This window comes from Solea senegalensis, linkage group LG6 (genome assembly GCF_019176455.1).
Source record: "Solea senegalensis isolate Sse05_10M linkage group LG6, IFAPA_SoseM_1, whole genome shotgun sequence".
Lineage (NCBI taxonomy): Eukaryota > Metazoa > Chordata > Actinopteri > Pleuronectiformes > Soleidae > Solea > Solea senegalensis.
In genome coordinates this window covers 1,528,463-1,555,886 of record NC_058026.1, presented here as the reverse complement: position 1 = coordinate 1,555,886, position 27,424 = coordinate 1,528,463, and the positions used below count along the sequence as shown (strand labels likewise).

Here is a 27,424-nt window from a genome sequence, read left to right as displayed (position 1 = left end):
GGAGCACAGACTCCGTCTGACACACAGCGGCAGGGTTTGTGATGCTGTCGCTAAATAAACACGTTTTTTAGGATTGTTAAGTCTTTTTAACTGATCTACAGTTTCGGCTTGATTCTTGTGTCGGACGTCTCTTCCTGTGACGACGCTCTGACCAATCAGTGGCTGGCAGTCTGGCAACGTCACGCATAGTAGCATGGTATCGCCTCAGCTCGATTGGAACCTTGTCAGAGCAGGTACTAAAAAAGTACCTGGTACCAGGTACTATGCAAGTGGAAACAACTTAACCGTGCCGAGGCGAGGCGGTGGAAACACGCCATTAGATGCCATAGTTCCTAGAAAACAAGATACTTCATCCAGATCATTGGTCTGATTGGTTGGAGGTCGATCCAATTGCATACAGAGGCGTTTCCATCTACGTCCATTGGTCACGCCTCTTGGAAGTGGGAAGGCAAGTTCACCCTTAGCATAAGCCAGACCAGACTAGGCCAGGCCAGGTTTTCCTTTTTCCCAAAGCATTGTGATGGAAACGCGGTTGTTTGGATTGTATTTGAGATTGAATGCATCGATTGCTTCAGTGCTCCCAAGTTTTGGTTGCATTTTTAAATGCTACATGTGAACGCCCCCCCACCCGAGGACGGTTCCACTCTTTCCACCCGGTGTTTCTCTCTTCTTTTATTGTACAGTGAACCCCCCCCCCGCGCCCGGTGAAAGACAAGAGACAGACCAAAGTACGTCCACTTGGTTTCATTGGTCCTCGCGGTGCAAGCCAGCACCGGCAGCAGCCGCCGCTCACACAGAAATCTCATAGGTGGTGCCTCCGACGCCAGTCACCTTCTTCACTCCGCCCCCACCGCCGCCCTGGGGCTTGTGGGCGGGGCTCTGCGTCAATGCTGAGCTGGGATAGGCAACCGCAGGCCGAGTGGACATGCTAAGTGGGTGAGAGGGAGAGGAAGGGGTGGAGCAAGAGGAGGGGGAGGATGGGGAGAAGGGCTGGCCGCCGTTGGTCCGACTCAGAGGTTTCATCTGGATCAGCTCATCCCTGAAAACAAAGACAGAAGGATCAGTGAAGACAACGAGCGAGTTCAAGAGTTTGAGACGTCCACTTCTCACAGTTGCATCTATTTTTGTTTCCTATAATCAAACCGAAAAATCCAGGGCGTCACGTGATTATTCACATAATCTTGGTTCTTTTGTCCTTAAAATGTCAGAAACCTCAAAATGCGTTTCCTGCCGACCGGGAAGCTGCTTCAGCACCGTTAGAGACGGACTTTCACTTAAATATCTTGTTTATTTTTACGTGCTTTTATTGTGACGCGTTAAATACCGTTCTCTTAAATAGACACGAGGGAAAGTTCATCAGTGAACTCTGGATTTTTCCCAGAACTTGGAAGCAACTTCACGTACCCAAGTTGGGATTCCAAGATGGCGGTCCCTGTACAAACCACAGCCAGTTTTACCGCTAACAGCACTTCTGTTGTCTTTGTTTCAAAGTAATTCAGTCGTATGCAAAGAGTTTGACTTTTGTCCGTAGAAATGCTGCTACGCTAACAATGGCTAGTTTGCGTATCCCGCGCTCTGGAACACAGTGAACTCAAAGGTGACATTACTTTGGATGTCTGCCATGGCTTGTGAAAAGCACCAGAGGGCAGTATAACATTCAGATTGGTTTGAAGTTTGAAGCCGAGTCACATGACGTCCCTCCTTCCTGCGTTTGGTTCACTTGAAGCAGACCGAGAGCTACGGTTTTAGGTGGACCACAGTGGTGCGCATCGGAGTCTGGTCCCCAAACAAAGCGGACTTTCCGAGCAAACGAAAAAAGGGCACCCTAACATCGGCCAATATAATTCTGCACTTAAACAAATAATGAGTGTTTAACAGATGTGACACTCACAGTTCCACAGACGATGGAAAAGCAGCAGTGAAACAGTCGGACTGCTGTCATGCAAAAGTCTGATCTGACAACTACACAATGGATGCCAGTGTTCGATCACTCACACATGTCTTCATGCATTTCTGCTCCACAAAGCACAACACAGAGTGGTAAAGTACAACGTTCAGCTCCCATTATTCACACCTGCATCTGTATCTGTTCAATGACTAAGGAGATGTGAACAGTATTACTTTAAAATCTGGAATGTCTATCTTACATTAATGGCATCTTAATTAGGGGTTTTGATGATTTTTTTGACATTTTCTGGCTGGAAACACACGTTTGTGAACCGCTCACTCTCCCACACCAAAGCCCACAGAGAAAATCAGTGATTTTAGCTCACAGGGACACAGTCTGTGGACATGTTCTTAAGCTACTGTAGACTTAAGAGGTAACATTTCTGCATTAAAATATCTAAAACAAAAAACAAATGATATATTACACTTAAGGTAACTGACCTTAAATGTACTTTTAAATGCTCTAAATTCTCCTCTGTATTTAATAAAATGCTAGAATTCTTTAGTGTGACGCCGCCTGGCTATTTCACAATAAAAGCCGTGGAAAAACGAATGGATTCAGCAAACAGAAACACTTAAGTGCATGCTTTTACTTTTAAAGTGATTGGGACACATGCAGCAAGTAAAGCTGTTCATTGTGAGGTAATTCCAGGAAAAAAGAGGATCAGTCACTTAATGCTGAAGCTCACTTCCAGAGAGAGCGGGAGAGAGACAGGGACAGACAGAGAGATCTCGGCACAGGGGTTAGGTCTCGGCGCTCACAGCACAGTCAGTGCTCACTGTGTGTCACTACCTCATACAGAGACACATCAAAAACCCTCGACTATCCCTTTAATTTCACTTTTGTTTGCCGTGTGTGATGGACACAGGAACATCTGTACAACATAATCACAGTAGAGCTGAAACAATGAATCGATTATTAACTATTTTGATAATCGGTTTGAAGCTTTTTTTCATGATTAAAACAAGTTTTCTGATTGTTTAAGCTTCTTAAATGTGAATTGTTTCTTCATTTATTTGCTCTGGATGACAAAGAAATCATTAAAAGTCAATCATTTTGGTTTGTGGACAAAACAAGACATTTGAGAACTTCATCATTTCCACGTTTGACGAACACCGATCGATCAACATTTTTCTGATATTTTATGGATTAACCGAGAAATTAATCGATTCTGAAAATAATCGTTAGTTGCAGCTCTAGATGACAGGCAGTGAACTGATGGAGGTGATGATGCAACTACGTGTAAGGAAGACAAGAACAAACAGGCTGACGGCATAACAATGAGGAAGTTCACAGATGAACCGAGACGAGCAAAGGAGAAAGAAGAAGGAGGGACTCACAGGAAACCTGGAACGAGGAGGAGGAGGAAGAGAGAAGGGAAGAGGAGGAGCAGTCAATCAGGTTTTCGGGTCAGGGCGGGTTATTTTTGTTTCAGGGTTAGCAGCAAACCAATCGTCCTGACAAAAGTCGAAACTCATACTCACTTGGGCGCTTGTATTCCGCCTCCTCCCATCCCCCCACTTCCTCCTCCTCCCACCCCCGCCGCGTTCGCTCCGGCTGACGCAGAAGCCTTTCGGACCAGCCGGTATTGCATTTCGGCAGCGGCGGCGCTCGAGTACGAGAGCGACTTGCCCAGAGGCGGCGCGTGTGGGGAGCGCGGAGGAGGGTGGGTGGTGGTGGTCGTGGAGGAGGAGGAGCCAAGAGGGACGTCGGTGGAGCGGGTGCGGTAGGGGTAGGCGTGGTGGGGTGGCGCATGGGGCGGGGCGTAGCGGGGAGGGTGGGAGGTGTTGGAGGAAGATGAGGAGTGGTGGTGGTGGTGATGGGAGTGGTGGTGGTGGTGATGGGAGTGGTGGTGGTGGTGGTGTAGGGGAGGCGGGGCTGTGGAGGAGGCGGGAGCTGAGGTCTGGTTGGCGGACAGAGGGCGCATGCCCAGTTGGAGGTCCCGCTCTGGAGGAGGTGGTGGAGAGGAGGACGAGCGGTGGAGGAAGGGGTGATGGTGGTGGTGGTGATGGGAGGTGCGGTGGTGGTGATGGGGGGACTGCGTCGCCTGGGTGAGCGTGTCGGCGTCTCGCTGCTGCGACGACATGTACGAGGTGCCGTAGCCTCCTGCCGCTGGTGTGTGGGGTCTCCCGGAGGAAACCTCAGGGGCTGCTGAACCTGCCGACACCCCCTTGTCAAAATCATCACCAGCCAGCAGGTTGTCATACGACAGGCTCCCGTTCCGAGACGCCTTGTGAGGAGGGGGAGTCTGATTGGCTAAGCTCTTGAAGCTGGCCGAGGTCGTCGCCTCAGAGATGTGGGCGGTGCCCGCCGAGGTGTGCGTGGAGCTGGAAGATCGCGACGCCACCCCCGACAGGGCGGTGTGGTCAGAGAAGGAGGGGTACGATCGTCCGCCCAGGGTGTAGCCGGGCATGCCCCCTCCTCCTCCTCCTCCCCCCACCCCTCTGCCTCCCTCCCTCCTCTCCGCACCTCCTCCCCCTCTGTCCGACGATGTGTCCCGCCGGTCCAGGCTGGGCTGCGAGCGGAACCCAGGCTGCTGGCTGGACTGGAGGAGGGAGGAGGTGGAGGAGGAGGAGTCCCTAGTGCTGCCAACGCTCTCTCCTCGACTTAACTGGAGGGATGAAGGGGAAGGAGGAAGTGAGAGAAGAGGGAGGAGAGAGGAGAGAGGAGAAACAACGAGAGGCTCAGCAAAAAGAGCAGAGACCTGCGTGGACTCAATGTGGAGTAATTAGTGAAAAATGAATATAAAGCCTCAGCTTTGTAGTGTGTTGTGTTATTTGTTTTTCTTTCTAGCACATATGTAATAGTCTTTATTTCCTTACCTCCTTACATTTCTACCTCCAACTTGTCTGTGATTGTTGGCTGTAACGCTGCATATGTACCCAACTATGTTTAGTTTGGGGGAAAAATTAAAACTATTTTCATAACTTCTGATATTATTCAGAAAGTTGGTGACGTGTAATTTGTTTGTGTCCTGATGCGTTTCCATCATCAACAGTTCTAGCTCTACGCAGTTTGGTATCAGTCACGTTAGGAACTAAAAAAAACACCAGTACCATCACTTATGGAGAAGAAAACAAGAAAAAAACAAACAAGTTGTGCTAGAACTGAAAAATGGAAAAGCTCCATATATGAGAAACAGGTCAGGTGACAGACACCTAAAATGCATAATTTTGGTAAAATATTGGTTTTAATTTTGTATCTTGGTCACAAGGGAGGACTTCTAAAAACTCTTCTAAAATCAGAGGAGAAGACACAGGAGACTGCAGACTACTGGACTGACAGCTGGGGGAAAAACATGGATCAGACGTGGGTCTAAATACTGAGTTTTTCATCTTTTTTTAATTAAACAAAACGTTTTTGGTCTTTTTTTTTTTTGGCCCCATTTTTTTTCTTTCCTTCCTGATCAGGTATGAAAGGTATTCATATTCATTTTACTTTTGACTGATTTATTCTATGTGTGCGCCAACCTTTACATTACTTTAACGGTTCACTCACCAGTATGTAGAAACTCTGTAACTGAACTGATATTTTTTTAATTTGTAATATTTTTTTAATTATCAAATTTACTGTTTTCTGTACAAAAAAGCCAGAAAAAAAGAGTAAAGCACATTATTATCATTATTATGATGCTTGATTAATTTCGGGCTCAAATTTGTGTGTGAAAAGGTGAATTCTGGTTGTTTTTTTGCCAAATAAATAACAATAAAATGATTAGTTTTGAACAAAGATTGTTTTTATGACTAATGGTTAATTGGTTAAGCAATGTATATTATTTTTCTTAATTCTTATCTAAATAGTTTTTATGTACATATTTATCTTTACTTCACCCTGAATGTGATTGGTGGTATTGTGTCTGTTTTATACCTAATGTTAAGTAAACTGGCTCTGGCTGTGAAGGAAAGAAAACTAAATTAAAAAAAAGAGCATTCACTGTGTTCAACCAGTATTTCACCCACGTCTATCAAACAGGAAGGGACCGGAAACTAAGTTAGATGTGGTGATATAAAGGGAGGAGGGGAGGGAAAAAAGAAGCTTTCAGAGCAATCACTTACTGATACTGATCGACAGATAACCACTGAGAAATCAAACCAAGACGACCCAAAGCAAATCAGAGGAAAAAAGAAACAAATGGGAAATGCATTATAGACTGAAATGGAAGAGATAAAAGAAAAACAGACGCAGGGACGAAAGAAAAGCTTCCATGTTTACATCAGTGATAGGAGTCCTGAGTGTGTGTGTGTGTGTGTGTGTGTGTGTGTTACCTGGTTGGCGTAAGCATGTGTGAGCGCGGTGTGGTTCTTGCCAGGACTGTAGGTCGGCCTGTATTTGTACATGGTGGGAGTGGGAGGGGCTTTGTTCAGCAGACTGCACTCTGTAGGAAAGGTGAGAGGACACAAGGTTTAGTTTAGTACAACAGGAAGCAATAGACGAATCCGACAAGTCGTTTGTGTGTTTCGCCATCTCGGCGCCGGAGGATCAACAACTCCTGTGGCTGTGATGGAAAACAGCTGATTTTCTCTATGGACTTGGTGCAAAATGACGACTTGGTATAAATCAGGCTTTACCCTCTGTGTTTCCTCTGGTGATTCCAGGGTAACGGAGCTCAGGTTTAGGAGGAGGCGGCGGCTCAGCGTCACATGACTGACTCTCCATCATCTCCAGACTGGACCTGGACTGTGAGGGTGGAAGAGATCACAGGGACGAGAATGAGAATAAATGTACACAGTGATATTCACTTTTCAAGTCAGTATGTAGAAGCACTTTAACCAAAATGATGTTTTTAAATATAAAAAAATATATAATTATTTCAAAATATAGCTATTTACTAAACCATGTGTTGTGGTTGAATGTTATGTTTGATTCATTTGTGATTTCACAGAGAAGAAGCGATAACAAGGTGGACTCAGTTTGCTATTCGTCAAATAAATAATACTTTTTCTGCGTTTTAAGCAAGTTCTTTGAAAGACTTCTAAATTATTTGTGTTTTCCCGTTTCTACAACAGGTGGTCTAGTAAATGTGCTGAGAACTGTGTACACGACTTCTATGTAAAACAGCAACACACTGTTTAAGTGACTTAAATGTGAACATTTTCTGCTTTCTTTGCTCCATTTGACAAAGAAACCTGATTCATTTTAGTTTGTGGACAAAAACAAGACATTTGAGAAGAGGTCAACACATCTGACATGGACGATTACAGTCCTGACCTTTTTATGAATATATTGCAACATTATAACAGGTGACTGTGGAGACTCATAAATATGTCAATCAATTACTAATTTAATTGTCAACTATTTTGAGTGTTTTTTTGAATAAATAAAATAAGCTTTTGATTTTTCAGCATCTGAAATACAAATATTTTCTGCTCCATTTGACAAAGAAACCTGATTCATTTAGTTTCTGGAGAAAAACAGGACATTTCTGACATTTTACGGACCAAGTAATTACTTATTGGGACTAAATCGGGAAAGTAATCAGCCCTAATAAAGATAAGATAGAATGATATATATTGCCCAGCCCTGTGTCAGAGCTGTGAATGACACACAGCAGCAGCCTCCATACAGCTTTGTGTTTTTCACTGGTTTAAAAAAACATAAATTAAAAGCAAACTATGTTCAAATGACCTTGGAATCCTGACTCATTTGATACTGACTGATGTATAAGCTGTGTTTACTGATGTGACCTTACTGGATTTCTTCCTGTTAAATGTCAGGCTGCGTTCACTCGCTGCCATATGGACGTGTGTGTGTGTGTGTGTGTGTGTGCGTGCGTGTGTACATATATGCAAACGTAGCCAGTACGGATTTGAATGAGAACAACGGCCTTACGTAACACCTGTTTACCAGCAGCATGAGGTGTTTCTGTGTGTGTGTGTGTTTAAAAACATGAGTGTACACCGAGGAGCTCCTGTCCTGCTGTTCTTACCCGATGCAGCTCCCCCTGGATCCCGTTGTCCAGGATCTTTGCCGCCAGCTGGGCGTCGGTCAGCTGAGGCCGCAGGAACGGAGGCTGCACGCACACACTCTGCACACACTTCTTCCTGCCCAGGTACCTACAGAGACATACACAAGGTGAATTTGACACAACATAAACAATACATACAGTTTATACATTGTGCCTGTGCAACAATAAGCTGTGGTTTTCTCGTGGTATGTCTCACACACAGAAAAACACAACAAATGGAGCAGTGTATCTACCGACCGAAGAAACGGGAGCCTGTTGGGCTCGCAAGGAAGCCTTCTATGATGTATTTAACCAGGGGTGGCGCTAGAGAGCTTTAATTGGTGGTGCTTCATCTTTTACTGGGGAGTCAGCTCTGATGCCAGAGATGTTATGCAACCGTTGGGGCACTGTGCCAATCTCAGCTGACATAGGGCGATAGGCGGGGTCACAACCTGGACAGGTCGCCAGTCCATCACAGGGACACAAACAGAGACAAACAACCGCCCACTCTCACACTCACATCTGCAGTGGAATTAGAGAGTCCTAAATCCCCAAATCTGCATGTTTTTGGACTGTGGAAGGAAACCGGAGAGAACCCACACACACGCACAGAGAGGACATGCAAACTCCAGAGACCAGAGACATAGTTAAATAAGAAAGAAGAAAACGTTCAGAAAAAGCACCTGGGAGCCTGTGAGCTGCAGAGGACATGGGAGACATTCTTCACACAGCCATTGGTGAAAGGGTTAACTCCTCCTCTGAATTTCCCCGTTACCTGCAGATGAAAATAAACATAAATAAATAAATGCTCCATGAACAAACAGTGAGTTTGACACTAACCCTGACAGACAGACATACTAAACTGTGTACGTCGTATCTTATTATTCAAGCTATTTCTCAGCTGCAACCTGCTTCAAGATGAGCAACGTGAAGTACTTTGTGAAGTTACATTATGATTATGAAAGACATCTTTTGTCACATCAGCATCAGGACTTTGAAAAGATTGTGAAAGAATCACACAGGGTTGGCAGAAATCGGATGAAAAGGCTGCTGGTGGTCGACCGCTGGTTACATCAGTGTTCTATTTCTATTTAATAACAAAATCAACCTCTTTCTTGTAAAAATCAAACATCCTTTTTTTCCCCCTCTACACTTTAGCCTCAATCTGATAAAATTAACTATTAATACAAAGAAAATAGCTCAACTTCAGCAACCAGTGATTGAACCATGTGAATGGTCTGTGTCTGTATTTCATGTCCACACTGCAGTGCAACTGTTATCTGTATTTTCAATAAAATAATGTATACAATATCTAAAGACTTAAGTTTTAGTGACTAGGTTTCTTGCCAATCAACCAATTCCAAATAATTTAAAAAAGAACATTTCAAATAGCAGCTTCAATAATCTACATTAGTCTACCTCTAACCCTGGATTAGATAATTTACCTGGACATTCATTAGTGAACCTGCCCAGCTTCAATGTTCACATTTTAACAGCAGGACTTTCAGGGACCTCACTCATCGCTGCGTTTCTTACCTGTTCATTCGTCGTCCTGCCTCTGGCCACGAGCACGATGTGGAAACCAGTGAGGCCAGCGACAGGGATGAAGAACAGGCCTGCGACGCACATCACAGCCAGACTGAGAGCACACAGGTCAAGGAATACGAGTTTGGGCTCAGAATCAGAAATAATCTGTGTCCATAGTAACACAACTGAAGACATAAATCACATGACAGGAAACAGTTTTCTCCTCTTCAGTTGTTTGAACTCCATTTTTTGCCCCAGCTAAACTTTCCTCTTGTAAAGCAATTAAGCTTAACTTTAATCCCTGACAACATCAGTGATGGGAGTAACAGCGTTAGAAATAATTAATCTAATTAATTACGGTTTCAATCATGATAACGGCGTTACTGTTACCGCCAAAAAATGCGGTGCGTTACTTTTTTCATCAGACCGACTACATCTCTAAACCGAGAGGCAAAGTTTTTTCAAAAAAAACAGGCAGAAGTGGGCGGGTGCTGAAGGGGACAACTGAGGATGGAATTTTTCAGATTTATCATAAATAATTGAACATCCACATGAATTTTAAGTTCTGTTAAAGATCTTTCAGCATTTAAAATGTACTTGAAAGTAATGCAATAGTTACTTTCTCTAGTAACTGGTTACTTTTATAATTTGTAACTCAGTAACTAATTCAGTTACTTTTTTAGGAGAAGTAACTAACTAATTACTCTTTTTAAAGCAACATTTCCAACACTGCACAACATTGGTGAAAAGTAAGAGCAATGATTTGTGTTACGAGACCAACCAACACTAAAAGGTAAATCATGGCAAGTTTCTGCCAAATCCAGACTAAACCACAGACGGAGGTGGTGTTAATGTAGCAGTAGTAATCTCAGTAATCGCGTGACACCACCAACAATTACAAAGAATTTCAATATCCGTGAAGGATACGTGACGATGGCGTGTAGGCGGTCGATGTTCTGCCGATGGTAGAGGATGAAGAGGAGGCCAAAGCCAAACACGGCCATGATGTGAGCCGTCAGTGAGAGCAGGAAGAGGAAGAAGTAACGGTAGTTCCTCCTGCCAATGCAGTTGTTCACCCACGGACAGTGGTGGTCAAAGTCCTGCGAGATTAAAGTGAGAAGACACAGAGGACTAAAAGGACTAGAACTGTTAAATCCTGTGTCCTCTAAATAACTGATAAGATCCATGAATACATATATACATATACATATATACATACACATATACATATACATACACATATATTTATACATGAATATATATATATATACACACAAACACACACACACATATACATACACACATACATACATATATACATACACATACATAATTTTGTTTCCCAAATTAAAGACAGAACGTTTCTTCCTCAGAATTCAGACCTTTTATTTATATTTATATGTATATACATACATATATACATACACACATACATATATACATACACATAGACATGTATGTATATATACACATATGTATATGTATGTATATACATATATACATATATATAAATAAAAGGTCTGAATTCTGAGGAAGAAATGTTCTGTCTTTAATTTGGGAAACAAAATTATTTTTTCCGAAATTCTGACCAAAAAGTCAGAATTTCGGGTTTAATCTCAGAATCTTTTGAGATTTAAGTGAGAATTCTAGAAAAAAGAGAGACGGAATCCTGAGGAAAAAACATTCCGTCTTTAATCTAACAATCCAGTTTCAAATTTGTTGATTAGGGCCACGTGTAAAATTCTCACGAGTTTCAAGTCTGACTTTGTTGTCAAAGTTCACGTGTGAATTAAAAAACAAAAAAAAAAGAACAAAATAAAAGAAGAAAGCCATAATTATAAGAACAGAAGTCAAACTACCAACTTTAATCCAAGAATTCTGGGTTTTTAATTTTCATAGAATAATTTTCTTATGTGACCCTAAGAAAAAAAATCAGAATTCTGAGTTTCATCTCTGAATCTTTAGATTAAAGTGAGAATTCTAAGAAAAAAAAGTTCTGTCTTTAATTTAAGAATCCAGTTTCAAATTTGTGGATTAGGGCCATGTGTGAAATTTCTTTGGAAACCAAAATTCTGGGGTTTCTATTTTAAGTATTTTTCTTTTTCCAAAACAATTTTCTTATGTGACTCCAAGAAACGTGAGATTTAAGTCAGAATTCTGTGAATTTTTATTAGGTTATGTGATTCACATGTGGTCCTCCCCGTCCGCATAGTCAAGTTTGCATATTATTCAGGATTGAGTATCTTTAACAAACGTAAACAGAGTGTAAACAGAGTGTAAATGCGTGAGTGTGAACTCACCTCGACACAGTTGTCACAGACGGAGCAGTGAGAGCAGCGCGGCGGCCTGTAGAAGCGACACGTCGAACACCACTTCATCCGGACCTGAATCCCTCGGATCTCCACTGTCTTGTAGAGGGGAGCGCGGAAATCGTCCTCTTTGTCCTCGTCCTCCTCGGCTACAGACACAGAGACAGGTGTGTAATTATGGCCGGGTATTGTTTGGGTAGTTTTTTGCGCCACAAACCTGATAATGTCCAATATCGTGTTTTGACCACAAACCAGATTTAGAAAATGAAATGCCCTCACCTCTTGGGAAGATACCAGGATCCATGAATGTGGCCATACAGAAGTTGGCCAGAACAAACAGGAAGATGACTCCATTGTAGATCGGCACAGCGACGGAGAAACGTTCCGACAGCCACGGACATCTGGAAAACAACAGAAAAACACAGTGAAATCCCTGAATACAAGTTGCTGGACGGGGATGTTCTCTTGAATGCTTATGAGTCGAGGCAGAAAATTTAAAAAGTTTGTGGACAGAACAAGATATTTGAGGTTTGGTGAAAAACTGATCACCAAAAAAATTAAAGTCGATTCATCAAGAAAATAATCTGCAGATTAATCCAAGAGGAAAATTAGTTGCAGCCATAATCTGTATCCATTTGCCTCGCGCCAGCTCACCCTGATGCTTAAATAAATGGTAATTAAGGGTCTTACAAAAGAAACCTAACAATCAGGCAGCAAACATAGATGTCAGACCCTTAATTAACAAACTAGTGACTTGTAAAGCAGTTGTTTTGGGTGTAAGTGAATCATTAGAATCAGTGGATTAAAAAGATTTGTTCACAGAATTGTTCAGTATTTCCTGCATGAGTGGAGCACAGAACAGATTGTGATTAACAATCAGACATAAAAAAATAATAAAAAACACACTCAAACAAATCGGACATTTAATTTAGTCATCGATAAAATATTGATTTATCGCCGAAGCTCTAAAGTACAACAGTCAAATATGAAAAGACTGAATGGCAGCCTCTGTGAGTATCTGCTTGTGTTTAAATGAGGACAAAAGAACAAAAAAAGAAACACACACACACAAACCTTTGACGTCTTTTTTTATTTTATACTTCGGTTTGTTTCAGCCCATATTTTGCGCTCCTGACTTGAAACCAGATTTTTAACAACACAAAAGCTCTGCCTCTCCAATCAAACTCGTATGCCACTGCAGTACACACGGGAGTATTTTAACTAAACATAATGTATAAACTAGATATTAAATACACGAAACAGATAAAAATTAAAAAGTAAAGTTTTAGCGACTTGGCGAAACACACATTTTGTAATAGTTGGCCTGACTTCTTACTGATATGCTGATATATCAGTAGTGGTTGGGCCGATAACAGATACCAATATATATGTTTTTGCCCAACTGCAGATGTCATTTAGTCTCTTCTGTAGTGAAATAACATATTTTTCTCACTCATGTAGCAGCAGATGTAGTCAATTTTCTTCTTCGCAACAAGAAACAACAACACATCAAAACACCCTCCCACAATGTTTGATTGACAGGTGATCTCAGCAACAAGACTTGTGTAGTTTTAAGATTTAAACTCAAATTTCAACTTGCTGCTCCTTTAATAACTCAAGTCTATGCGAGTTTACAGAACTCAGCTGTGGATCCAGAATAATCGTAAAGCTTAACTCCGGCACAGAGAAGCTGAGTGAACGTGGTCTGGACTCTGTGCAGGAGGGTCATGGTGTCAGAGACGCTGTAGAAGGACAGAAGACCTGCTCTGTGGTCCAGGTAAACTCCCACTCTGGAGGACACACCATCCGAGACAGGAGTCCAGATTCTGTTGTGGTTAAAGTTACAACTGTATGGGTAACGACCAAGAATTGCTATTGAGCCCAAGTTCACAATCGCGAGATCTCCCCGCTCTTCTGATGTTCTTGTATGAGACTGCTACATGGACTCTTTTTCTCCACTCCACCTCCCAGTAACAACGTCCAGTTAGACTCTCGTGTGGCAGGACCTGCCACACATCAGTGAATCTCTCTGGGTGATGAGGGCAAGACTGATTTTCCGTCGTTGATGTCACTTTTCAGTTTCCCTCAGATATCAGATGTGTGTTTCCCGTGTTTGGATCCAGTGTGATTTCCTGTGAATATCTGAGGAATTCAACTCTGGTCTTTGGTTCTGGCAGTAAAACTTTATCTGGTGTCACAGCAAGTGAGATGTTTGTCCACCTCTTTGCCAGAATGTCCTGAAGTTGACATCTGGCCTTTTCCACAGCCAATGTCACGTCCTCAAATTGTCTCAGAGGACAGACATCGATGGTGGACGAGTGTGTAGATGGACTGAGTACTGGCAGTGAGCAGAAGTTGAAGAGAAACTGGTTGTGGTTGTGTGTGAGTGAGAGCTGCTTCAGTTCAGCTTCTCTCTTCTTCAGCTCAGTGAGCTCCTGCTGAAGCGTCTCCTGAAGATCTTTGACTCGAATGACTTCAATTTCCAGCTTGGATCTGATCTGCTGCTTCACGTCTGAGCTTCTTTTCTGCAGGAGACCCATCATCTCAGTGAAGGTCTTCTCAATGTCCTTCACGGCTTTATCAGCAAAGAGAGTGAGAGCCTCCACCTCCTGTTGAAGCACCTTCACATCGCAGTCCATGTCCAGGACTCTCTGCTGGATTTCTTCTCGACTCAGATCCAGCTCTCTCTGCTTCTGCGTCCTCTGTTGCAGCTGAGACTGTGTTGTGGTCTTTATGTTCGTCCACAGAGCAGAGATAACAGATACACTGCTGATCAGTGCGGCAGAACATCTTCATTACCTTATCATGAAGAGAGCAGATGTTCTCCTGGAGGTTCTTGAACGGCTCTACCAGCTAGTGTTTCTTTAATGGAGGTGATTGATGATGAGGCTGGAGATGTTCCTCACAGTAAGAGGCCAAACAAACCAAACAGGACTTGAGAGCTTTCAGTTTCCTGAAAGAGCTGAAATCACAGGCCACATCTTCAGCTTCAGCAGAGCAGTGATCAGCAGGAGCAGACTGGAGTCCAGTCTTCTTCAGCTCCTCCACTAAATCTGCTAACATGGAGGTTTTCTTCAGGTCAGGCCTCGGTGTGAAGGTCTTTCTACACTGAGGGCAGCTGTAGATCATCTTCTCATCCTCTGAGTCCCAGTGACTTTTAATACAGTTCATACAGTAGCTGTGTCCACAGAGAAGAGTCATCGGACGATCCAAACAGATGGAACAGAAAACAGATTCACACTGCAGCTGAACTTCTGAGCCCTTTCTTCGTTTCTGACGTAAGTGAACTAAGGTCCAAACTCTCGCTCTTGTCGTGAGAGCAGGTGATATATAAGATAAGATTTTTTTAGATTGGATTGGTATATTATATTGGTATATAATATTTAGTATCGTATCAGCTCACCCCTCTTTCTTTTTTTGAACATTTTTGAACAATTCTGTTGTGTCCGTCATTGGTTTTCTGTTGATTATTGAAATCTACGTTTTTGTTGGACTTTCTGCTGCATTTTCATGTATTTTCAGGTTTTTTCACCCGTTCTTTACTTTGTGTAGCTCCCAATTTATTTCGTCATAATAGTGTCTCGCCTAGTTTACTTATTTTACCTTGTAGTTTTTGTCCCCAACTTGTTCTTGGCCTTAGGAGGTTTTCGTAAACCGGTTTTTAAAAATTAAATCATGTCTGCACACGCTCCCCTCAAGTACAAACTAAGATTTGACAAAATCAACGGCAGCCAAGTCAACAAGTGGTGATATATGTGTAACTGTAAAGCTTTGTTGGCCAATCAGAAGGACAAAATGTCTCTGCCTGTTCTGGTAAGCAAACAACAATCTTACGCCATGGGAAAGAAGAAGAATCATTTGTTTAGAGAGACAGTGAAGCTAATCCTCGACACCACACTGAAATAAAAAGAAAACTCTTACAACAGAGACGCCATTACACAACTCTCCTTGTGTAAACAAACATGATGACGTCGCACACTGACTTTAAACCTCAGCTAGAATATAAACCAGCTCTAGTATGAGGCTGCTACATGGACTCTTCTTCATCAGTTAGTAGTTAGCGTGAAAAGGAGTTTAAAGTCGTTTAAAATTCATCTCTGTGCCTGCGATAATTTCTATATTTTGTCGCTTAAACACTTTTTGTAACTCATGCAGACAATAATGATGGAACAATGTACGATATTGTGATAAAAATAAGTCGAGTGAATTTCTATCATTGCGATATTCATTGCGCCATTATCATATGTATTTATTTTATTTTTTTTAAATATATAGTGTCCCATTATTAATTCACTGGATTAAAAACAATTAAAAAGGGAATAAGAGATTGAGCGCAGGAACACAAACACTGTCGGGGAGAAAGAAACGGGATGATGAGCTTTTGTCAGGGTGACAGATGTTGGCCTATTTTCTACGCACTAATCTGAAGCACAGAGCTTGCACTGGCCACTGTAATAACCAACACAAACTCACAGATTAGATTTTCTCACATATATACCAAAAAAACAGACGGGTGTCATGTATGTGTGTGTGTGTGTAATCCCAACTTTCTCACATCACAGTGCTAACGTACATGTGGTTTCTCCCATACAATCGCTTCCCTCAGTAAGTGAGTGAGTGAGTGAGGTGTCAGCATGATTAGTGATGACAGTCTTTAACATCGGTGACTTAGAGCTCCGTCACATGCACTCGCGGGAGCTGAAGGCCGCATGGAGGCACTGAGGTCAAATAAATCTGACAACCGTGATTAATCACGTGTAAGAACAACTTCCAACTCCACTGAACCAAACCACACTTTTCTGGATACAGTCAATTTAAAGATTATTTATATAACGCTTTTATCCTTTATTTATCCACAAAGGTCCCCCCAGGTCTTCCAGGGAGTCCGGGCCAAGATAGCAGCATTGACAGTTACAGAGATGGAACATTATCCGATATAAAACTCACAACAGAATATAAAAGAGAGTAAAAAAGAGAGATATAATAAAGCCCAAAAGTATACAGCCATACCAAGAAGATCCTTAATTTGAGGCTAAATGTAAAGCACATTTGAATGTGTTTAAAGAAGGCACATTTTGTTTTGCGGCTCAAAATATAGTTTTGCCTCAAGGGACTTTAATTAAAAACTCACTTTAACACATTCAACAGTCATCGTGATGCTTCAATGACCGGTTGCAGGGAGATTAGGGGCCGCCTCCACTCCCCCTGCTGTCTGTTAGAACCATATGTGCTGCATTTGTTTGTGTGTGTTCATACAGGGCTAATGACAGAGGCGTGTGTGTGCGCGTGTTTGAGTGAGTGCGTGCATGTATTGGTGCACTTTACTTACGTAAAACAAAAGAAGAGCGTCGTGGAACCAACGAGGAAGAAAGTGGCTGCCGACACGGGGACGTAACGGGACGGTCGCAGCGGTCTGTTGGCCGGGACCACGGCGTGGGGGAGGGGGGACGAGGATGGACCCCGCCCTCCACTCTTACTACTGCCACCCGGCATCACTTCCTGTGTATGGCGTGTTTGTCATTCAAGGTGTAAACGTTTCTTTAAGCATGGGGAGCAGATTTGTAGTTTGGGAGCAGAAATAAAAGAAAAGCAGAACTGAAAAAAAAAGCCTCTCATACGGGGGGAGTGGCTTGAGAGGGGTAATGGGTGACGACTTTTTTTAAGATTTTAAAGTCAATCCTGATCTGCAGTGTGTGTGTGTGTGTGTGTGTGTGTGAGATTAGAATAAGCTTCAGAGTCTCTTTGCTGTAAAAGCCTCGTTTCCCAGTCGTCCACAAAAACAGGTGGTAAAGGCAGGATGAACAAATAAGCCACAGATTATGAGGAGGAAACGAGTCGCAGGCACATGAACCACACTACGTTAACGGTGCTCCACAACAAGTGTCCAACAATTACAAATAAAAACCAAGGGCCATCGTCTCAGGAGCCTCAAAAAAAAAAAAACAGCCCATCAAGTCTGTGTCTTGTACAGCAAGGCGAATAAAGGCTTTGTGGAAAATCATGATAAAAGTGCAATTAAAAAAATATGGCTGTTACTTAGATGAAACATTGGGAACCTTCTGTTTAAGCACATAAATTTGGTTCTTCTGTGATTCGGTGCAATAAAAATACAGTCCAATCTTGAAGTACAGAACACTGGTCCAGGTTGATTTGTTTGCTCTTTCAATGGAAGTTGAGTGAGGTACCCGCGTTGCAGAGGTAAACCTGATTTGGTTGGAGACTGAAATGAAGATGATTACACAGCGTCCGCACGACTTCCTTCAGCTTAAAATAAAAGTGCAGATCGAGAACTAAGTTTTTAAGTTTCCACCATCTACAGATGAGCAGTCTTGGTGGGAGCAAATAAAAAAGAAAAAGAAAAAGAAAAGCAAAAGCCCTCACACTTCCTGTTACAGCGGGAGACGGTCAGCTTTGAGTCCAGGATTGGGCAGTCTGTACGCGGGCCAGTGGAGTAGCCTGGTTTTCCTGTGTCGGGGCATCCCTAAACCCCGCTGGTGGCTCCTTTAAACCACCTCACCTGCCAGGTGAACTGGGTATGTACGCGAGAGCGGGAGGTGACAGTCGGGTTCTTGCCAAAAAACGTGAAGAACATCCATCAGTATCCATGTGAATTGAAACGCAGTGGAAGAGTTAAAATGACCAGTGCTGATCCAGAGTGGTCAGCTAATCATGGATCAACCAGCAAAGGCAACATAGAACAACTCCGTTCCCTGCATTGGTTTCCCTGTTTGACTCAGACGGTGAACAACCATGCCTGTCAGTTATATAACCGTCAGCCTTCTTCCTTGTTGCCAGGAACTCCTTCCCCAGCAGAAGACGCTGAGGCTTGATTAACTGTAATCCCTTGGATGCGACAGCCGTCCTGGTGCAATTGCCCAAAAAAGACCACAATAAAAACTGGCGTTGTTCCGTCAACGTCAAGCCATTTCTAGCTTGAGGCTTTCCAGGTGAGGTATGCCTCTTCAATAAAACGGGGGCCTTTTCGTGACGTTGATTGCTGGTTGTGAGCGAGGATGACACAACAAGGTGGCAGTGGTGTGAAACACCTGGTGGATCAGGATGCAGCACCTACAGAAGGAGAGAGGGTTGGTTAGACAGTGCAAAACATCATCAACTTAACTCAAGCAAGTCCAGCCGCCTACAGCTTCCCACAGAAGATGAACATGACCTGGACGTCTGAGAAGCTTCACAGACATTTTCCTTCTAGGATCACACAGACACACACACACAACATTTTTTGTGTGTGTGTGTGGTTGTGTGTGTGTGTGGTTGAACACTCATATTTCTGCCTCTTCCCTATTTCCAAAAATACATCAACACGCCGCTTTTCAGATGTTTTGGTGTCGTGACTATCCGCTCGTGAGATTATGGTTTAGCTTATAACACGATATCATGGTCTTGTTTTTCTGATGGGCCAAGGAAGGCTCCAAGGCTAAACTGAAAATTGCATTATGGCCTGCTGCAATTTTCAAATCACAAGAGATGCAATATTTACCTCTAATTCTACAGACTAAAGAGAGCATATTTGTTTCTCACAGATCTGTGGATATATAAAGGAGTAAAATAACTAGGGACTTGGAAAATTGTGTCCGCTGATTCAGAACTCCAAGTTCTCACAGACACCATGAAAGTGTCACACATTTTTTTCTATTGCGTCCATTGTCTGACTCTTGATTAGACTCATTTTTGTTTGGCGGTCGTTTCCGGCGTCTATCTTTCCAACATATGCAGAGCTGTTGTGGTGGAACAGCCAGCAGGGTCAATTACGATGATTACTATGTACGTCCCCAAGCAAACTACAGCGCGCAAAACTGTGTGTACACACGGCGATCCTCTGCAGGTAACTCTTTAATGAGACGCTGTGTGTCACCATTAACTTTGAGCACTTTTGCTCAACAGGACCAATTAAGTCCTACTAAGCCCGGACCTGCATGTTCCCTCTCTCTCTGTGCTCCGCTGATTTATCACAAGCATTTCCGGCTCTGAAGCTGAATCAGGCTGTTTGCATGGACACTTTACACTTGGTCATTGTATAGACTCAGGATTTCAAGCGTTCAATTAATAAGAAAGAGTGCGCATGTTAAAGCCAGTCGTGATGGATGAACCTGTCTGCCAACAGTCGGATCAATTACTGTTTGAAACCATTGAAAACGAGTCAAACGATTCAAAAAGGTTTCCCCTCCCCCCAAACAAACATTAACTGCCACTTGTTAATACAGTTAAATGAGAACATAGTTTCTTTCCTACTACAGAGGACCCTTGTGGGCTGCATGAAAGTGCATTTATGTCTTTTGAGTCAATGTTGTGTTGGATGCCGATAAACGATGACTTAAAGAAAATAAGGACAAATTAAAACCACTAAAGTTTGTCAGCTAAATATGAAGAACCAGCCATGCAAAGACAAAACCAACATGTTGACATTGTGTTCTCCCACACACTACATCCACTGACTGCTGCTGCTTTATTATTATTTATTCACGTTTCAAGTTGAGGTGGCCGGATACTCAGGGATTAAAACGGGGGCCAGGGTTAGACACATTTACAACCTTATCTGAAACAGCTAATATTATTTTTAATTGGTAAAATAATAATTTCCACAAAATGTTTGGTCAATTAATTAAAACTTCACTTAATGTAACGAAAATATAAAAACACCAAAATTCATCTGTTTGGGGGGACAAAAACCCTATGACACATCTGTGGCTCCTGACCCGGTCTTTGGGAACCTCTGGAACAGAGCACATTCAGTCACTTCTTTGCCACACCATCACGGCAATGTGGACAAAATCTTGAGGAATGTTTCCAGGACAACACTGAATCTATGTCATGAAGAATGATGGGGCTGCTCATATGTAACACATTATTTTAAGTTAATAATTATTATTCATCTGAGGGGAACATTTGTGACACGCCTGTTTTTCCTATGCACATCATCTGCATCACACTGAGATGAAAATATCTCAACTTTTTCCCTCAAATACAGAAAGCACTTGGGATTATTGTAGTAGTAAGTAGGTCAAACTGGTCAATGTCCCGCACGCACGCGCACACACACAGTGCTGACAATGCAGTGTCTTTGTTTTAAGTTTGTTGTGAGTTGAATGAATTTAATTAATTTTGCGAGGTTGCAGCAACTTCAATCATTTCAGCAGCTTCCAGGTTTTTGGTTGCTTAGTAACGACAGACTTGACAGAAACCCTCTCACAGCGCCTTGGTAAAACACAGGTCTGGTTCTTTTTGCATGTTTTTTGCGTAAGAACACGAGCGGTTTGAACATGAAAATCCCAGCGGCTCAAAACAGCCCAGAAATTGACAACCATTTCACATTCAAGGTAAGGCTGCAACAATTGATTACACCACTGATTACTAATTTAATCCTCGACTATTTTGATAATGTGTTCAAGAGGTTTTTTTTTTAAGAATTAAAACAAGCTCTTCAAGTATTCATATTCTGAATATGTGAATATTTCTTGATTCTCTTTCTGCTATAAAACACAGAAATCATTAAAACTGGTTAATTTTGGTTTGTTGAGCTCATCATCATTTCAAGGTCTGTTTAACATTCTCTGACATGCAAGTGCTTCCACGTGACTTAGTCATATTTGTATTAATGAGCAGCTAAACAGGTGTAGTTAAGAAAGTGGCAGGTAAAGTCTCTCATAATAATTATTATTGAGAGTATTTTCAGTGTTTGGCATTATGCCAATTGGCAGTACCAGATTTATTCATTTTACAGACCATAATGTTAATTTCAACATAAAATGCCATGGCCTAGAGGTGGGCAGCATGTAAAAAAAAAATTTGAAAAACAATGCAAAAAGCAGCTTAACAGGTGTTCCTAATAAAGTGGCAGGCAGGTAAAGTCTATTATTATATTATTATTATTGGGAGTATATTCAGTGTTTGGCATTATGCCAGCTGTTCAATGTTCATTTCAGCATATAACTACCACGGCCTAGAGGTGGGCAGCGAGTTAAAGAATCTCGGAAAAGAATGCAAAAACAAGCAGCTGAGCAGGTGTGCCTAATAAAATGGCCGGCGAGTGTGGAAACCTGGGTGGGGACGAACGTTTACAGACCTGAGACAATTATGTTGCAATTTAAATGCATGCGGCTAATTAACACTATAGCACAGTGTCGATTAGGCTTTTGACCAGAGTCCGTGATAATAATTAACTGTAACAAAAACGATGGTGATGATGAGATGAAAGTGCAATGGGTGGAGATAAGAGACACCGTTACTGAGTCACAGCCGCACAGATCGTGACAATTTTTTAGCTTTAACGCGGTGAAGTGACCGCACATAAATAATAAACGAGGCATAAAAATTGTGGCTTTTGACGGAAGAAAGTGTCACATTATTACTGTGTGAGCTTTATTTGAAGGAATTCCTGTTTGTTTGTTTTTTTGCGTTAGCTAGCAATTACGCTGCTACTACAGGTTAGCCCGTGGCTAGCAGCAGCGGGGCTAACAGTCCGTGTCTCACCTGCAGAGGGGTTTCTACAGCCGCCCGGCGTCCGAACTCCTGTGAACGGGGGTGTGTGCCCAGCTTTATTAGTCCACCTAATTCCTACTCGTACTAGAATCCGCGCAGACACGTCCACACGAGATACTCATTGAGCGCTGTGAGCGGCAGAGATGTGCGGCTCCTGCTCCCCGGTGGTTAGCCTGAGCTGCCTGCTTGACTGCCGTCCCATCAGCAGGCTCAATGGTTGCTTAGCCACAGGCTAGCTGTTAGCAAGTGACGGCAGCTGTAAGTTGTTTCCGCTGCAGAAGAAAACCAAGTGAATAACAATAATAATAATATTGATGATATGATCCAGGGATAATTCAGTGGTCCTGTCATTAGACCACGGTGTCGTTGGCCTACAGATGGAGAGGGGCCGACATGTTGGTCACTACTACTCAAACTGACGCCAGGGCTTTTAACAGCAGCGAGCGTCGCAAATATAAAACGCAGTGATTGGACGACAGGCAAGTCAATCACAGAGGCAGCGTGCTCTCATTGGTTGTTGTAAACGACATGGGCGTGGTATCACGGTTCCTCCTGTCATTTAGTCTACCTCAGTGTGTGTGTGTGTGCGCGCGTGCATACCGTTAAACGATTGTTTTTAAAGGGAAGGTTCAGGATTTTGTGTTTATATGAGGTTCTGACACATTATCAACATTGACTTTGTTGACTGAGCTCGCGACACACGGGCACTCATTCTCACTTATAACATAGCAGCCAACAGGGACACAATTTACATTGAAACTACATTTCTATTTATGTTGGAACTACAGCTACAACTATAGGAACTGGGAGTGACGTCACCCCCATGTTTACAGTGTCCCAACTGTTAGCCATTGTTAGCAAGACCAGTTAATAACAACGCTCGATATGGCATTCTGTGCACATAAACAGCCTAGCAACATGTCTACGGATAAAAGTTAATCATTACTAGGTGTACAAAAATTACATAAGTGGACCCCAACCGTTCCATTTATTGATACCTTTCTCTTGGGGTACTTGAGTAGTTGTATGGTACGATTGGAGCTAGACCGACGCTATGAATGCTGCTGACACAGTCATCGGGCACCCAACGTAAACATACTGTTCTCAGCCGAAAACATGGCTTTACCATTCCAAATAGTGCCATACCAAACCGAACTGTACCATGATGAAAACACAGCTGTAGGAAGCCATTGTCAGCAAGACCTGTCCATAACAACGCTTAATGATAGTATTTTGCAGCGTAGCATCATGTCTACGGATAAACATGAATCAGTACTACTATGTGTACATATATGACATAAGTGGTTTTAGCATTAAATGTACCAGCCATCTTGTGTCAAGTTTCCACCAAGTTGAGCAGTTTGGTTTGGTATGACACATATTCCATTAGGCATAGTACCAAAGTAAACAGTCCCAATCGTTTCATATTTCTGATGCCCTTCCCTTGGGGTACCTGAGTAATTGTACATACATGTGGAGTTAGACCGGCACTGTTGTGTCGTGTTCAATGACGTTATTCGCTGTCGTTATTTGCTTTCGTTGCACTGGTACAATGTCACGCTACGTATCTCACTGAAACGCCCATCAGACATCGGATCGCACAAATCGCGACCAAGTAAAAGTCAAAAAGCGAGTTTGGATGAGGGCTTCACTGTTCCAAACCATACCGTACTGTACCATGGAGGAAACATGGCTATAGGAACACCCTCATGCTTACTGCGTCACAACTGTTAGCCATTATTAGCAAGAGCAGTCAATAACAACACTCGATAATAGTATTTTGCAGCATGGCAATATGTCTATAGATAGTAAGAAGTAAAAGTAGCAGCCATCTTAGAATCCTAATGGGGGTACGTGAGGTTTCTGAGTTGGAAATCGGAAACCTCACATCTGAGTTAAATCCGAGTTTAGGGGTGACAAAAGCCATGCTAACTGTGTGTACTTGTATTTATCTTGTTATGAGTTCCAAAAAAAACATACAAACCTGCCTTTTCAGGGTTAAGACCTGGTTTTAGGGGTAGGCACTTAGTTGTGATGGTTATAGATAGGGTAAGGGAATGTATTGTGTCTGTGATGTGTCCTCACTAAGGGATAAAAACAAGTTTATGTGTGTATGTGCACCCATTTTTAGTTCAGTCAGGGATTTTGTGACAGTTTAAAGACATGATGTGGGATTTGTTTTGTTTTTTATTTCATTAGGTGAACCTGTTGTGACCCATATATGACAAAACAGCAGGGGGCATCTGCTCTTTTATCCTGTAATGCAATCTGACAAGATAATCCTGTTCCAGATGGCATTTTTGGCATGGGCACAGAGGGACGTGTCCATGCCGTTAGCAAGGTGGTGCTATGTTGTCCAATCAGACACATTCACCCATCTTAAAGTAAGTTTAGCAATTTCTACACACTGGACATTTAAGAAAAGGCTCAAATAATACAGTTTATACCTGTGTAAGGATATTCTCATTGCCTTAACTCACAGTTTAACAGCCCTCTCCAAACTGGAGTCCCTCTGTAAACAGCTCACCAAAGCTCATAAAGCAAATCTGCGATTTTCACATCACATCACACAGGAAGTGTTAATCCACAAATGTCTCACAAATCAGTCAGTTTAACCTGTGTAGCTCCTGTGTCCCAGCGAGCTTAAAACACAGATTTTCTCAATAGAATTTGGTGCAGGAGAGTAACAAACTTCAGTTTCCACTCTATTACGTGCAAAAAAAAAACAGTTTACATTGTGATGCAGTCCAATAAACATTAAATACCTTTAACATCAAAGTTCCAGAACATGTTGTCACTGTTGTTTAGCTATATACTGTAACTGTAGAACCTAGAAGCTATAGCTACATACGCAGGTACGTTATTAAAAAAAAACAGGATTTCAAACAATATTTTGTTTTTTTTTTTTATTTGTGCGCACGCTGAATCAAAACACTTTAAACATCAGCAGAATCCACCACTGCAGTCAAAGACACACACACACACACACACCATATCGTTATGTAATCATTGGATAAAACTTACAACCACACATTTTACATATTTTGTATTAACACTAAAAAAATGCACTCCTTATTTTATTTGACTGCTAGTCGTGCTCTGCTCTTTATTCATGTGCGTCTTGGTTTGTGGCAGTAAAATAAATTAGCTTTGGCTACTCCCTGACATGATATTTTCATTAAGGCTACAAAGACTTATATTTTATACAGTTTCTTAAATATCCAACTTTCATTTAAAAATAAGAAGAAGACATTATTTATGTTTTTAGCTTTAAACAAGTCTGTTCCTGCAGAGCCTCAGAAAACCCCTGGTAGTGGAGAGGAGGAGGTATTATTATTTTGTGTTTTTTCACAATAAGGACGAGAAAATTATACAATTATGCCAGCATATCCAACAAAACCCTTATACGTTACATCTGTATTTTTTTAACAAAAAATAACCCTGTGACGTCAACTCCTCCCCATTTTGCCACAGAAATGCAGGGATCCCGCGGGGCGAATCACACATTTGGTGTGAACGCCACATTTGCATTCCCCTCCCTACTTACTTAACAAATGTGCTTAGCGGGAGCATTTCTCAAGATTCAAGTTTCAAGATTTCTTCTCTGACAAAACAAAAAACCCCCACAAGCAAAGTCAGTATAATGCTGATATAATTCCCGATTTAATTCATAGTGGAAACTGGAAGACATTGTCCATTTATTAATTTATAGCCTACACAGTCATGGCTAACTACTTAGCGAGAGTTGCTAAAAGGACCACCTTTGTTGGGTGCACTCTTGGTACGTTCCATTTACATCGGAAGTTGGAAGTCAAGAACAGGGAGTGAACAGTCGAGCAATCAGAAAAAAAAACCCTGAAGCAAATGTATCTCGGGCTCTACGTTGTTAGCAATACCAGACGATAGCGACGCACTACATGGGTACTACGTGTACTCCCGACTTAACGTGAAACAAATATGGGAGAATGCAGTGAACAGCAAAAGTAGTGTTGAGTGAAGCCATTTTGGAATCTTATGGCAGCTTTTGTGCAGTTGCTCCAACTTTCTTGGAAACTGTTTCGGAAATCCGACTTGAAAGGGGCGCCTTCCAGTTGTCGCACTAAGAACTTGGAGTATCTGATGAATTCGACTACACTACAACTGGAACATACCAATGGTCGGACCAGACATAAACGACTGGTAACAGGGAGAACAACCTTTGTTCGAGAGCTCCATTTAATGCTGTGTGGCTAAAGAAACGCATGACGTGATTGAATGAATCTGTGCTGGAATATTTGCATCACCTGATTTGATCGGTGTGAACCTTGAACTGTGTGCATGTGTCTCTGGGTAAACACTCAGGTCAGTGACAGTTGTCAGAATATACAGCAATTTTAACTTAAAGACGTCACCAACAGCAGCTGTTAAATAAAAACATAACCCTGTTCATATTCCCCATAGCTATCATAATTATAGCAGTATTATGTACAGAACAACACGTCTGGGTGAACCGAGTGCAACTCCTAATCTGCCCTGAGTTCACAATGTTGGTTAGCATTAGCGTCAAGTTTCTCTGTCCGAACAGTGAGCACCTTTGATAGAAATGCCATGTTGCAGAGTCAGTTGATTCCACCCTTAAACCAAATACAGTCACTTTCACATTTACAAAAAAGAACTAAATGTTAAATTCAGGAGCTCTCAACGTGTAACACATTCAGGCTAGCTGCTTTTAAGCTACGCCAATCAGAAACATACAAATAAATTTCAGTCAGGTAATAAATACACTTTCCTAAAATGTAAAAAAAAAAAGTTTTTAATTCCCATTGAGGGTTATTTGTATGTGTCCGAGAGGTGTGTGCCATTTTGTTTTGTTGCTTTCATGCTGCTATGATTCAGTTAGCACGTAGCTACTTCAAGAGCAGAAACTATAAATTAAGCATAAGTATATCGCCACATAATATATGTAGTATGTGGAAAATGGTTTCTGATTCTTTTACGTTTGTTTGTTTCTTCTTGCTAGGGTGAAGGGTAAATTACCCAGAGTGCAGTTCACCAGTCCATTACACACACACATATATTGCACACGTCTTATAGGAAAATGTAGAGCTTTGCAAAACAGGAGGGGAACAGAGCTGAGATTCTAAAGCGAGGCTCTGTTGCAACCACTGAGGCATCTCTACGTGTCATTTTAAATGACAGAATCTAAAGTTAAAGGTCCAGCGT

General features: G+C 42.1%; 1 protein-coding gene and 1 pseudogene across 2 annotated transcripts; both read right to left on the bottom strand.

Annotated features, from left to right (window-relative positions):
* Positions 1-244: 244 nt before the first annotated feature.
* Positions 245-22,642, bottom strand: zdhhc5a (zinc finger DHHC-type palmitoyltransferase 5a). Of its 2 annotated transcripts, XM_044028061.1 has the most exons (13): positions 22,214-22,642; positions 17,058-18,796; positions 12,008-12,129; positions 11,720-11,877; positions 10,347-10,519; positions 9,429-9,531; positions 8,576-8,667; positions 7,875-8,001; positions 6,517-6,625; positions 6,214-6,323; positions 3,433-4,559; positions 3,289-3,295; positions 981-1,039 (listed from the first exon to the last, which is right to left on the bottom strand). In XM_044028061.1, the coding sequence occupies exons 2-13, from the start codon at positions 17,219-17,221 to the stop codon at positions 1,034-1,036; spliced, it is 2,298 nt and encodes a 765-aa protein (XP_043883996.1). In that variant the 5' UTR covers positions 17,222-18,796; positions 22,214-22,642; the 3' UTR covers positions 981-1,033. The 2 variants fall into 2 exon arrangements, with proteins under 2 accessions (XP_043883995.1, XP_043883996.1); XM_044028060.1 differs by lacking the exon at positions 3,289-3,295 and having other exon boundaries at positions 245-1,039.
* LOC122770887 lies at positions 12,865-15,292 on the bottom strand (annotated as a pseudogene).
* Positions 22,643-27,424: the final 4,782 nt, after the last annotated feature.

Excerpts from the sequence above, each read along its gene's own strand:
- zdhhc5a (XM_044028060.1), bottom strand. The coding sequence starts at position 17,221 with ATGCCGGGTGGCAGTAGTAAGAGTGGAGGGCGGGGTCCATCCTCGTCC. Across the intron at positions 11,878-12,007 it reads TCCTGGTATCTTCCCAAGAG|CCGAGGAGGACGAGGACAAA; the intron begins GTGAGGGCATTT and ends CTGTGTCTGTAG. Across the intron at positions 6,324-6,516 it reads CACCAGAGGAAACACAGAGG|AGTGCAGTCTGCTGAACAAA; the intron begins GTAAAGCCTGAT and ends CCTTTCCTACAG.